A 13,172-nucleotide genomic window follows, 5' to 3' on the forward strand; every position below is an offset into this window, starting at 1 on the left:
GAGAATCCTGGCTCCTACTACCCACAATATATTTATCTAATTGTTCAATGCTAGAGTAATTCCATGTTTTGAGTTGGATGGATTGGATGTAAGTGCTGCCTCATGCCCTCCCTAGCTGGCTCTGAGTTACTGATTGGACTTCTATGTGCCTCCTCTGTAAGTGGGAGTAGCACTAAGATGTACATGTTCGTTACGTGTCGCTACATAACAAGTTACCCCCCAAATTTAGTGGCTTAACCAACACATATTTATTTTTTCAATGTTTCTGTGGGTCCAGCTGTGGCTTAGCTGGGTCCTTTGGTTCAGGGTCTATCACAGCTGCGATCAAGGTGTTTTCCGGACTATGGTTTCGTGTGGAGGCTTGACTAGCGCAGGATCTGCTTCCAACTTCACTCACAGGGTTGCTGGAAAGATTTGGTTCATTAAAAGCCTTTGGACTGAAGCCCTCAGGATTTAGTGGTTGGTGGGAAGCAGCCATCAGTTCCTAGATATATGGGCATCTCTCACTGGATTTATTACAGCAAGCAACTGAACACAGCCAGAGAGAGTGAATAACAGAAAAGTCATAGTCTTTTATAACCTGATTGTAGAAGTGACATCCTATCACTTTGGTGTATACTATTCTTTAGTAATGAGTCACTGGGTCCAGTCCACAGTCAATGGGAGAAGATTACACAGAATGTGAATCCCAAGAGGTAGGGATAATTTGAAGCCATTTCAGAATCTGGGTTACTGGGTTGAATACTGTGCTCCCCAAATTCGTGTCCACCTGGAACCTGTGAATATGATCTTATGTGGAAATAGGGTCTTTGCAGATGTAATCAAGTAAGACGAGGTCATACTAGTTTAGGGTTGACCCTAAATCCCATATAACTGGTGTTCTTATAAAAAGGGGGAACTTAGGAAACAGAGACACACTCACAGAGGGAAGATGGCCACGTGAAGGTAGAGTTTGGAGTTATGCTGCCACAACCCCAGAAATGCCAAAGATTGCTGGAAACCACCAGAAGCTAGAAGAAGCAAGGCAAGATTCCTTCTTAGCGCCTTCCTTAGAGGAAACATGGTCCTGCTGACACCTTGACTATGGACTTTTACTCTCCAGAGCTGTGAGACAGTAAATTTATGTTGCTTTAAGCCACCAGCTTGTGGCACTATGTTATGGCAGCCCTAGCAACCTAGTACACCTGACCTATTCTTTGTGATTATTAATGCATGTGAAATACTTAGCAGGCCTAGTTACCTAGGAGGGCTCAGTATTAGCTCTTATGCTACATACGCCTGTTGTAGAACCTTCTGCATTCTCTTAAATCAGACAGTGTAGATGTACTGTGTAGACAACTGCTTCTATTGTATTAACTCTGTTAACACTGATTCCTTCAGGAAACTTTCCATGCAAGGCTAATATGTTGGGGTTCTCTAGTGTGTGTCCCCATGTCATCACCTCCTATTTATTAAGAGCATCACTTGAAATCTCTTAATTATTGATTTGTAATTATTTGCTTAATGCCTTTCCTTCCAGACTGGAAACTCCACAAGAGGAGACCCTTGGTCCCTTTCACTAACCCCTATCCATGTGGTTTAGCCTCGTGTCTGGTGTTGAGTAGGTGCTCAGTAAACACTGTTGCCTGAAGTATTAAACTGGAAGCCGCATTCTAACTCGCTTTTATAATCTACTGTAGAACACATTTTGGATTTCTTAGGTGGGAATTGGGGTGGGTTGCAGAAGCACCAGGGAAAGACCCAGCTTGAGGCTGATTGGAAGAAGATGTGAGCTAGGGTGGGTTTTCTCCTATATCCCATTTCATGGCTACTTTTCCCCCCCTCCAGAGAGCAGCAGTGGAAGGGAACAGTCACCAGTGAATATTTGGGTAAGTGCGGTGAAGCCTGGGTTTGGGAAGCAGCTGGTCCATCTCACCACATCATCTCCTACTGTAACACTAGCAGGTTCCCTGTGATTTTTAGGAAGGAGTAGTTCTCATCCAGGGATGATTTTGTCCTCTACCCCAAGGGTCATCTGTCAATGTCTGGGGACACTTATGGTTGTCACAACTTTAGGGGTAGGAGTAGGGTGTGCTACTGGTGTCTAGTGAATAGAGACCAGGGACACAGCTCAACATCCTACCATACCCAGGACAGCCTCCCACAACCAAGCATTGACCGGTCTCAGATGTCAGTAGAAATTAAGAAACTCCGGAAAGAGGGACAATGCCTCAGCTGTCATTTAAAGACCTGTGCCAGTGTCTGGAACCTCATGTTCACCCCACCTACTAGCACCTTAATCAATATTGTCTTCTGAGCTCACCCCTACCACATTTATGCATATTCCTGCTTCCTGAAGTTTCCATGAGAGTCTACCTAATTAGCCTTATTTCTTTCAAAGGAAAGTCTGAGGAAGAACAGAAGCAGAAAGGACCTTGCAAGAGAGGTTACTCAACTACTCCAGAGAATGGAATTGAGTGTCTGGAATTTGAGTTTTGTTTCTCCAGGATATGGTGAAAATTATACGCTTGGTATAGGTAAGAGGCGCTGAGTAGACTCCTGTGACCTCTATCAAGAGATCTGGGTTCTGGCCTGGGCAGGGCCTAGGAGTCATAAAATCTATGGACTCCCAGAATCACAGTCTTCCATGCTAACATTACATGAGTAGGGCTCTGCTTTCAAAAATATAAATTCAAGGGATGAGAAAATAAACCAGCTCTTTTCCCCATTCCAACTTCCCTTAGTATTGTGAAAATTACTTAAGAACATATCCGCCATCCTACCATGGCTGGTAGAAAGGAAATCACTTTGGGTTATGTTCCTACTCTACTCTCACATATGCAGGACAACACAGAATACTTCATCTTTGGTCAACAGATTATGTGTGGATTGTTTCCTCCACACTAAAAAAGCAGTTTTTCAGCAGATACCAGCTGGGTGTCCTGTCATTCAATTCTGACACTATCTACCCGGAAATGGTGTCAGATCCCACAGTGTGTGGGCTCAGTCCCACGAGAGCGCCTTCACTTCAGAGACCAGTTGCTAATCTCAGGTTGAAACCTGTACTTCCGACCATGTCCAGTTTTAAATCAGAGTCCCATGACCTCCCTCCTTGGGTTTGATTAATTTGCTTGTTGAACTCAGGGAAGCACTTTACTTGCATTTATTCATTTATTATAAAAGATACTACAAAGATACAGATGTCCAGCCAGATGGAAGAGATGTATAGAACAAGGGATGGGAGAAGCGGGTGTGGAGCTTGCAAGCCCTCTTTGGGCGTGTCACACCCCAGGAACCTCCAAATTTTCAGCTACCTGGAAGGTCCTGGAACCATCTTCGTCTGGACTTTGATGGGTGCTTCACTACTTAGGTACAACTGATGCAAGAGGCAGGGATAACTGGAAGCTATTTCAGAATCTGGCTTACAGGGTTGACTACTGTGCTCCCTAAATCCATGTCCACCTGCAACCGGAGAATGTGATCTTATTTGGAAATAGGGTATTTGCAGATGTAGTCAAGTCAACATGAGGTCAAACTACATTAGGATGAACCCTAAATCCCATAGAACTGGTATTCTTATAAAAAGAGAGGACTTAGGAAACAGAGACAGACACACAGAAGGAAGATGGTTGTGTGTAGACAGACACTGGAGTTATGCTGCACAACCCCAGGAAGGACAAAGATGCTGGCAGCCACCAGAAGTCAGAAGAAGCAAGGCAAGGTTCCTCCTTAGCATCTTCCTTAGAGGAAACACGGTCCTGCTGACACCTTGACTGCACACTTTTAGCCTGGAGAGCTGTAAGACAGTAAATTTATGTTGCTTTAAGCCACCAGCTTGTTGCACTATATTATGGCAGCCCTAGCAACCTAGTACCCCTCACCCATTCTTTATGATTTTTTAATGTGTGTAAAATACTTAGCAGGCCTAGGTACCCAGGAAGGCTCTATAAAAATGATCTCTTATGCTACATAAGCCTGTTGTAGAACCTTCTGCATTCCCTTAGACTAGACTGTGCAGACGTAATGTGTAGACAACTGCTACCATAGTATTAACTCGATCAATGTTGATTCCTTCAGGAAGCCTTCCATGCAAGGCTGATGTGTTGGGGTTCTCTGCTGTGTGTCCCCATGTCACCACCTCCTATTTATTAAGAGCATCACTTGCTATTTCTTAATTATTTATTTGTAATTATTTGCTTAATTCCTTTCCTTCCAGACCGCAAACTCTACAAGAGGACACTCTTGGTCTCTTTTACTAACCTCTATCCATGTGGTTTAGCCTCGTGTCTGGTGTTGAGTAGCTGCTCAGTAAACACTGTTGCCTGCAGTATTAAACTGGAAGCCACGTTTCAATTCCCTTTCATAATTCTACTATAGAACACATTTTGGATTTCGTAGAGGAGAATTGAAGTGGGCTTCAGGGGCATCAGAGAACGATCCAACATGAGGGCATTGGAAGAAGTGATGTGAGCCAGGGATGGTTTCCTCCCATATCTTATTCAATGGCTACCTTTTCCCCACAGAGAACCATGGTGGGAACACACAGTCACCAGGGAATATTTGGGTAAGTGCGGTGAAGCCTGGGATTGGGAAGCAGCTGGTCCATCTCACCACATCATCTCCTGCTGTAACACTAGCAGGTTCCCTATGATTTCTACGAGAAAGTAGTTCTCATCCAGGGGCAATTTTGTCCTCTACCCCAAGGGTCATCTGACAATGTCTGGGGCACTTTTGCTTGTCACAACTTTAGGAGGAGGGGGAAGGTGTGCTCCTGGTATCTAGTGAATAAAGACCAGGGACACAGCTCAACATCCTACAATAGCCAGAACAGCCTCCCACAACCAAGAATTGACTGGTCTCAGATGTCAATAGAAACTCAGAAACTCTGGAAAGAGTGACAATTGTTCAGCTGTCATGTAAAGACTTCCATCTGTGTCTGGAACCTCATGTTCACCCCCACTAGTAGCACCTTAATCAATACTGTCTTCGGGGCTCACCCCTACCAATTTATGCATATTCCTGCTTCCTGAAATTTCGGTGAGAGTCCACCTAATTACCTTTATTTTCTTGACAGGATAATGTGAGGAAGACTACGAGCAGAAGAGACTTTGCAAGAAAGGTTACCCAAGCATTCCAGAGCGTGGAATTGAGTATTTGGAATTCGAGTTATTCTTCTCCAGGAAAAGGTCAAAATTCTGAGTTTGGTATAGGTAAGAGGTGCTGAGTAGACTCTGTGACCTCCATAAAGCGGTCTAGGTTCTGGCCTGGGCAGGGCCAAGAATGGTAAACCTAATGGCTCCCAGGATTAGCTTCCACGCTGACATTACATGAGTAGGGCTCTGCTTTCAAAAAGATAAATTCAGGGACAAGAGAATAAACCAGCTCTCTTCCCCATTCCAACTTCCTTTCTTATGGTGAAAATTACTTAAGAACATATCCACCATCCTACCATGGCTGGTGGAAAGAAAAAAACTTTGGTTTATGTTCCTACTCTACTCTCATACAGTCACGACAACACGCAATACCTCATCTTTGGTCAACAAAATACGTGTAGATTTTTCCCTCCACACTAAACAAGCAATTGTCCAGGAAATACCAGCTGGGTGTCCTGTGATTCATTCCTGACATTATCTGCCTGGAGACAGCGTCAGATCCCATAGTTTGAGGGCTTTGTCCCAGAAGAGCGCCTTCACTGCAAATGCCAATTGCAAATCTCAGATTGTAACCTGTACTTCTGACCATGTCTGGCTATAAATCAGAGTCAGTGACCTCCCTCCTTGGGTTTGATTAATTTTCTCAGGGAAGAACAGTACTTGCATTTATATATTTTTTATAAAAGATATTATAAATATACAGATGACCAGCCAGATGGAAGAGATGCTCTCTTTGAGCTTCTCATATCCCAGGAATCTCAAATTTTTCAGCTACCTAGAAGATGAGTTGTGATGGATGCTTCATTAGTTAGGCATGATTGATTACAGTATTGCCTATTGGTATCAACTCAACCTTCAGTCTCTTCCCCCTCCCTGTAGGTGGGATGTGATGGAAAGGAAATTTTCAAACCTTTAACCTCATGTTTGGTTTCCCCAGCAAACTGCCCTCATCCTCAGTCCATCCTGTACCTGGCTAAGTGTCATCTTGTTACAACAGAAGATGCTACTATAACCCAGGAAATTCGATGGGACTTAGGAGTTGTGTCACATGTTTCTGAAACTCAATAAACTCCGAAGGTCTCAGGAGCTGTGTATCAGGAACTTGAGTCAAAGACCAAATATCAGAACAAAAGATTTTCCTTTGTGTCTGTTGCTCAGGAAATTACAAGAGTTTTAAGAGCCCTGTGTCAGGAACTATGATTTCTCCTTCACCTCTTTATCTATTAATCATTTCAAAGAACTAACTTTTGGCTTTGTTGCTTACTTCTATCATTTTTCTGTTCTCTTTTACATTGATTTCTGTTGTTTATTATTTCATTCTACTTTCTTTGTATTTCATTTTTAATTTTCTAACTTTTTGACTTGGTAGCTGGGATCATTGATTTTTAAGCCATCCTCTTTTTCTAATGAATGCATTTAAAACTTCAAATTTAGCTATAAATTAGAGCTATACTTTTCCCTCTAGGTACTGCTTTGGGGGCATCCTGCAAATTTTGAGATATGGGGCTTTCATCATCCTTCAGTGAAAAATATTTTAAAACTTTCTGTGTGATTTACCACTTGATTTATGGGTTCTTTAGGAATATGTGTTTTATTCCCAAATATTTGGGGCTTTTCTAGGTGTTTTTGGTTAATGGTTTCTTACTTAATTTTATCGTGGGCTTTAATCGAGAAAGGATGTTGAAATTTCTCGATGCTTTTCTGTATTAATCAAGATGAACTCATGATTTTTATTATGTATTCTCTTAATATGATGGATCCCAATGATTGATTTGTGTGTGTTAAACTAGCCTTGCCTACCAGGCATAAATTTCCCTTGGTCATGATTTATAATCTGTTCGATGTGTGCTTATCTGAGAGCATACACTTTAAAATTGCAATCCTATTGAATTCATAGAGACTTGTCTTATCATTCATTTTGACAGCTGTTACATTTGGCCTTAATATCTGTATTAGCCTACCAAATCTGGTGATATAAGAAAGACTACAGTTACAGTGGCTTAAACAATGGCTTAACTATTATTTCTTTAACAGTTTGAGCATAAGGAGACCCGAGCTGATATAGCTCTTTCATGGCAGCTCTGTGCTCTGCCATCTTCAAAACTCAACTTCCACCTGGTGTTACAAGTTAGCTGCTCTACTTTCACATCCTCCTACCAGCCAATGGGAGAAGAAAAAGAGAAGTAGAAAGGATGCTCATTTTCTGTAGGACACATCATTCTGATCTTCCATCCGTTGGCCTGCAAATGGTTGGATGGCTCCCTGCAAGGGAAGCTGTAAAATGACTCATGTCCAGCTTAAATTTGGTAGCTGTAGTCCCAGACAAAGAAGAGGTGAATAGAGATAGGGGGCACTGAGCTGTCTGCCATAGCTCCTAGGACAATGTTCTTACTTGTCCAGAGACAAACTCTTTGTACCAAAAAAATTTATGAGGATATTCTTTCATCAGATCTTGTGTTTACAGGCTTATGTGATAGGGATAGAGTTTACTCATGGGATTTTTCTCCAGTGCAGAAGATCTGGCCCTAGTTATCTTACTTGGAACGCTTATCTTACTTTTAAATGCTTAGCTACTCTTGCTTAGAAAGTTTATGTCCCTCCTTCACAGCTTCACAGGGACTCCATTACTCCGTTAGTTCACTTTTTCTTTTTTCTCTCTTTTTTTTTTTACTCCTTAAGTAGCCTGGGGTAAATGCTGAATTTTCACACCCCTTAGTTCTAGCTCAGGGAGGCAGAGCCATCTCCTGTCACCTCCTGGGTTGTGTGGCCAGTGTGTGTCTTGCTCTGGACATTGTCACCGCTTCACTCCCACCAGCCAGAGATGCGGAGGGGCAATGCCACCTGGTCTACCCTGCACTGGGGAGATGGAATCGGCAGTGGGGGGTCTTCCAAAGAAGGGAGCTCCTCAACAAGTGTTTTAGTCATGGGAAGTAAGTACAAAAGGACTCACTTTCTTCATGTTTTCAGTCTATGAAACCAAAAGGTGCAATGAGACAGGCGAGAAGAAGACTCTTCTGGAAGCTGGAAACAACACAATGGATATCAACTGTGCTTACGTTTTTAAGGGAGACACAACAGGTACTGTGCCTGCGATAGATTCTCTTGACTCCAAATTCTAGGCATCATTGTCTCATTTCTAGGTTACTAGACCAAGGGATGGGAACTTAAAACATTTTCAAAGTAGGAAGATTCTAGAAGACTCTAGAATGAAAAGATCTTCCTTGATCACTGATCAGGCACTTCGGGAGATAAAGTTGAAACCTTAAAAGGACTGCACACTTTGTGATACACACTTAGGTTCCAATAGGATTCCTTGAGATTCTTCCTTAAAAGGGACAGGTGACACATGCCTGTTTTCCATGTGATGTCTGAAAAGGTGACGTTTGATGGTGACAGATTGCCCCGAACATCCTTCCCTTTGAGAAGAGTTTTATGAACCCCCTATTTAAAGGAGTCACCCAGTCTTTTTCTATCCTATAGCTTGGCAAAAGCATCTGCACTATGTCATTTTTTTCTAATGTATTGATTGGTTTGTTATCCACCTCTCCCCCCACAATGTTAGCTCTCTGACGGCAGAGATTTTATCTGTTTTCTTCACTGCTGTGTTATAATACCTAGAATGTCATGGCACACGGTAAGGGTTCAGTAAACATGGGAGGAACGAATAAACTAATTAATGCATAGAAACTATTTCAAAGAGTAAGGTCTGGCTACAGGGAGAGTGAGATGCCTGCTGCATTTATTCCAAAAAAGTTCTTGGCTAGTGATTTATCTTTACTCCTTACTATAAGCTGTAGAGTAGGGGGAGAGAGGGAAGGGATCTACAAGTGAGTTGATTTTTAACTAGAGTGAATAACAATACAGGTAGTAAGTGGCTCTGGTCAAAATCGGATGGTGGCACATGAATAATTGAAATTTGGGAAACACCCCATCAGGTTGCAGAACATCCTATGTGCATTGACCATCTGTGAATTAAATTACACTTTCATGAAAAGAGAAGGGGAAGAGGAAGAGAATGAGGTGGGGGAGGGAGATGGGGGAGAGAAGAGAAATGAGTGAATTAAATAGAATGGGTCGCCCTGCACACCTTTCCACTAAGTCAGATACCCAGGGTGAGTGTGAGATGGAGGATGGGGGTGTGAGCCTTCCTTGGCCTTCCCGAGTTCCACCTGCCCTTCTGAGGACAAGCATTTTGCTGCACAACTCTGATTGTGATGTGTAAGGGCTCATATATGTTTTTACTACTCACTCATGAGCGTATTTTCACATATACTCTTAAATGTGTGGGACCTTGTAATAGGTATTACATAACCAAAAGTGCTGCACCCCAAACTTCACGTAGTGTATTGAATGGGAAATTTAAGGGATTTCTGCGGGCAGTTTTAACTGTCCGTTGCTTGCCCTGTGACCCTCATCTAAGACACTATGGACCGACTTCCCAAACTATGCACACTCCCTAACGTTATTTTTCTTCTTTTTTTCTCAGATAGAAGCGCAGTTGCCCTCATTGCTTATCAATCTCTTGGAGATATGCCAAATGGATCCTTTTTTAACGGCAGAAGAGGAATGCGGCAAGTACAACTAAACTCTCACGTCGTGAGTGTCACCACTGGCTCGAAGGAAAAAGTTTACCTGTCCGAACCCGTAGTCCTGACTTTTCAACATACTCAGGTGAGCAGAAGCCAGGGCTGGTTCTCTGTGAGGTGTTTGAAGGGAAGGGTGTATTATCAGCTTCCTGGTAGGGTAATAAATCCAAGTCTAATCAAGAGAACTGACAAGAAATGTTAAGGTTCCTTCAATGAAACATCACCTCACATCTGTAGGGATGGCTATTACCAAAAAGTCAACACATAAGTATTGCGGAGGACGTGGAGAAAAGGGAATTCTTATAGATCTGTTGGTGGGAATGTAAGTTGGTGTAGCCACTATGGAAAAGAGTATGATGGTTCCTCAAAAAATTAAAAGTAGAATATCATATGATCTACCAATCCTGCTTCCGGGTATATATCCAAAGGAACTGAAGAGACAACAGCAACGCCATGTTCATTGCAGCATTATACATAATAGCAAAGGTATGGAAACAATGTAAGTTGTTTTTACCAACAGTTGAATGGATAAAGAAAAATTTCTATGCATATATATAATGGAATTTTGCTCAGCCCTTATGAAAAGAAGGAAATCTTACCACTTGTGATAAAATGCATGAACATGGAAGACTATTTTGCTAAGTGAAATAAGCCAGACACACAGACAAAAAAATAAATTCTGCATGATGTCATTTATATCTGGAATCTAAAAAAAAAATCAAATTCCTAATAATAAGGCATAGAAGGGTCATTATCAGGGATGGGGTGTGGGGAAAATGAAGAAATGTTGGTCTAAGGGGATAAACTTTAAGTTATAACATGAATAAGTTCTGGAGACCTAATGTACCCCATGGTGACTATAGTTAATGACAATGATGTATCATACATGTGAGATTTGCTAAGAGACTGTCCTCAACCCCCCGCCCACACACACACACAAAGTTAACTATGTCAGGTGTTGGATGTGTTAGTTACCTTCATTGTGGTAATCATTTTGTACAACATATAATATCCCTTAAATATATACCATTGTTGTTTGTCAATCATCCCTCAATAAATTTGGGGAAGAAACAAATGCCCAGGTGCTGAGAGACAGCCTCTGTGGAAGCTATTCTCACATCGAAGTCTACAAGGCAATGCAGGAGGGAGCATTATTGAGCTCAGATGAAGCTAGAGCAGGAGGAGGGATCACCTTGCCTGAGATGGGACAGCCTGGAGCAGAAAGAGAGTGTGGAAGGAATACCTGACTTCTCTCTCTTCTCTCCTGCAAGAATCTCTCCCCATTGCCTCTCACTGGTTCTGTCAATGGCTAGAACCTGGGTGAAGCAGTCTATGAGGATCAATCCCAAGGGAGCTGAGATGGCCAGCTAAGGGCACAATAAGTGAAGAACAAACCCCATAGTAGGTGTGGTGATGTGAAACTCTTCCCAACAAGCGTTTTCCCAATTCAGTTCCCAACACAGTGAATCATGGTTAACCTATAAAGTTGGAATAACCAAACCAAGAAGGGACCCAATTTCATGCTGTTCTTTTTTCCAGCCTAGAAGTGCGAGAACAAAACATTTGTGTGTCTACTGGGAAGAATCTCAGGAAGAGGGGGGCAGCTGGTCCACGGAGGGCTGCTCTCACGTATACAGCAACGATTCTCACACCCAATGCAAGTGCTACCACCTGTCCAGCTTTGCTGTCCTTGTGGCTCTTACCCCCAAGGTACCCACATTCATGGTCCCCTCTTGTGAACCTGATTGTGTCCAGGAAGCTGTAAGGTCATCCTATGCATTTCATAGAACAAGACTCTAAGATAAAGAGTCATGGGATAGTCACTTACTTGAGAGGGGATTCTAGGAAACACCAGTGGAGAACTGGGAAAATTAAATGGGAATAAGACAGAAACCAAGGCAGAGAGCATGATCAAGCCTGTCACCACTGTGGGCAACTGGACCTTATGAATTCTGGGGGACTCTGGGAGTCAATGTAGAACTCATATCTGAGAGCCATTCTAACTGAGTGGAAAGAGAGCTGGGGTATTGGGGTATTTACACTCCAGCTCCCTTTAGTCACTTATTGAGAGCTGCACCCAGGGGATGCTGATTCTCTGACACTTCCATGGACATGGGCGGAGTGAGCTCGAGCTAACAAGGAAAGCCCTCAGACACTGGGGAGACAGCACTGGTCTAGTTGTTTGGATTTTTCAACACTCCTGTGTGGAGAATGCTATTACCATCCCCATGTTGAAGATGGAACACCAAGTCTCAGAGAGGTTAAGTCACTTGTTCAGGGACTGAACTCAGAAGACCACCGGTCTTTCCGTCAGAAATACAGCAGCACAGCTGGAAACTATAACAGATTCCTCCTTTGGTGGCTTGTAGGAGGATCCTGTGCTGACCATGATCACCCAGGTGGGGCTCATCCTCTCCCTGCTGTGCCTCTTCCTGGCCATCCTCACCTTCCTCCTGTGCCGGCCCATCCAGAACACCAGCACCACCCTCCACCTGCAGCTCTCCCTCTGCCTCTTCCTGGCCCACCTCCTTTTCCTCACAGGCATCAACAGAACTGAGCCTGAGGTATGCAATTAACCAAATTATCACACTGTCCTAATCTAATCCAGCTATCTTCTCCTGAGAAAAGGTGGGGAGGGAGGCATTAATCAGGTGTGATGATGCAGGGGGGAAAGCAAGAGTTCCCATGTCAGCTCTCCTTCATATAACTTTGAACAAGACCCGTACTTTCTGAGGGACCATTAGCAAGGTGACTGAGAGTCAGTCTCATGGTATTACGGCAACACTAGCTGTTATAACAGTCAACTCCAAAATGTCAGAGGCTCAGCACAATAGCAGTGACTTTTCCCTTATGCATCAATAGATGGTGAGCAAATAGGTTTTAAGAGTGTCTATCTTCTTCTCTCAGACTGACTGATGCTGTTCATTGTCCATACACAGCTTCCAAGGTCACCCTGGGGTCCTTTCAGTTTTATCCAACTGGGAGGGGGAAAAGAGCATGGTAGAGTACCTTGGGGGAGGTCTATATCAGCTGCACCAGGAAGTGATGGAGATCACTTCTCCTCACATTCTATTGACTAGAACTCAGTCACATGGTCACACTTAACTGCAAGGGCTGCTGGGAAACATAGTCCCTAGCTGGGAAGCCACTTCCCAGTGACAAATATATTTTCTGTGTACCACTGGTGTTCTTCTGGGTTTGATGGAAGACTCTAATGTGGAAGAAATGTCTCAGTGGTAATCAGGTGAATGAGTAGAAGTTAGCCAGGGCTGGCTGAAACGTTATGTCTGTTGAACATTGAAGAAGACAGACTGCTTTTCCCAGCCTCCCTAACTGGTAGGTTGGGGCCATTGACTTGTTCTGGCCAATGGAATGTAAGAGGAAGTGATGCATATCACTATGGCATAGAGTAGTGTTAAACCCAGCAGAGCCCCTCAGTTTACTCTCTTCCCCT

General features: G+C 43.2%; 1 protein-coding gene across 1 annotated transcript in view; it reads left to right on the top strand.

Annotated features, from left to right (window-relative positions):
• Positions 1–13,172, top strand: part of LOC105811842 (putative EGF-like module-containing mucin-like hormone receptor-like 4) — a 22,582-nt gene that overhangs the window by 4,677 nt on the left and 4,733 nt on the right. The window contains exons 3-5 of the mRNA XM_012646116.1: positions 4,503–4,579; positions 11,258–11,428; positions 12,088–12,282. Coding sequence (XP_012501570.1) covers positions 4,503–4,579; positions 11,258–11,428; positions 12,088–12,282 — 443 coding nt within the window. The remainder of the gene's footprint in view (positions 1–4,502; positions 4,580–11,257; positions 11,429–12,087; positions 12,283–13,172) is intronic.

This window comes from Propithecus coquereli, unplaced genomic scaffold (assembly GCF_000956105.1).
Source record: "Propithecus coquereli isolate 6110/MARCELLA unplaced genomic scaffold, Pcoq_1.0 Scaffold241, whole genome shotgun sequence".
NCBI classification, from domain to species: Eukaryota; Metazoa; Chordata; class Mammalia; order Primates; family Indriidae; genus Propithecus; species Propithecus coquereli.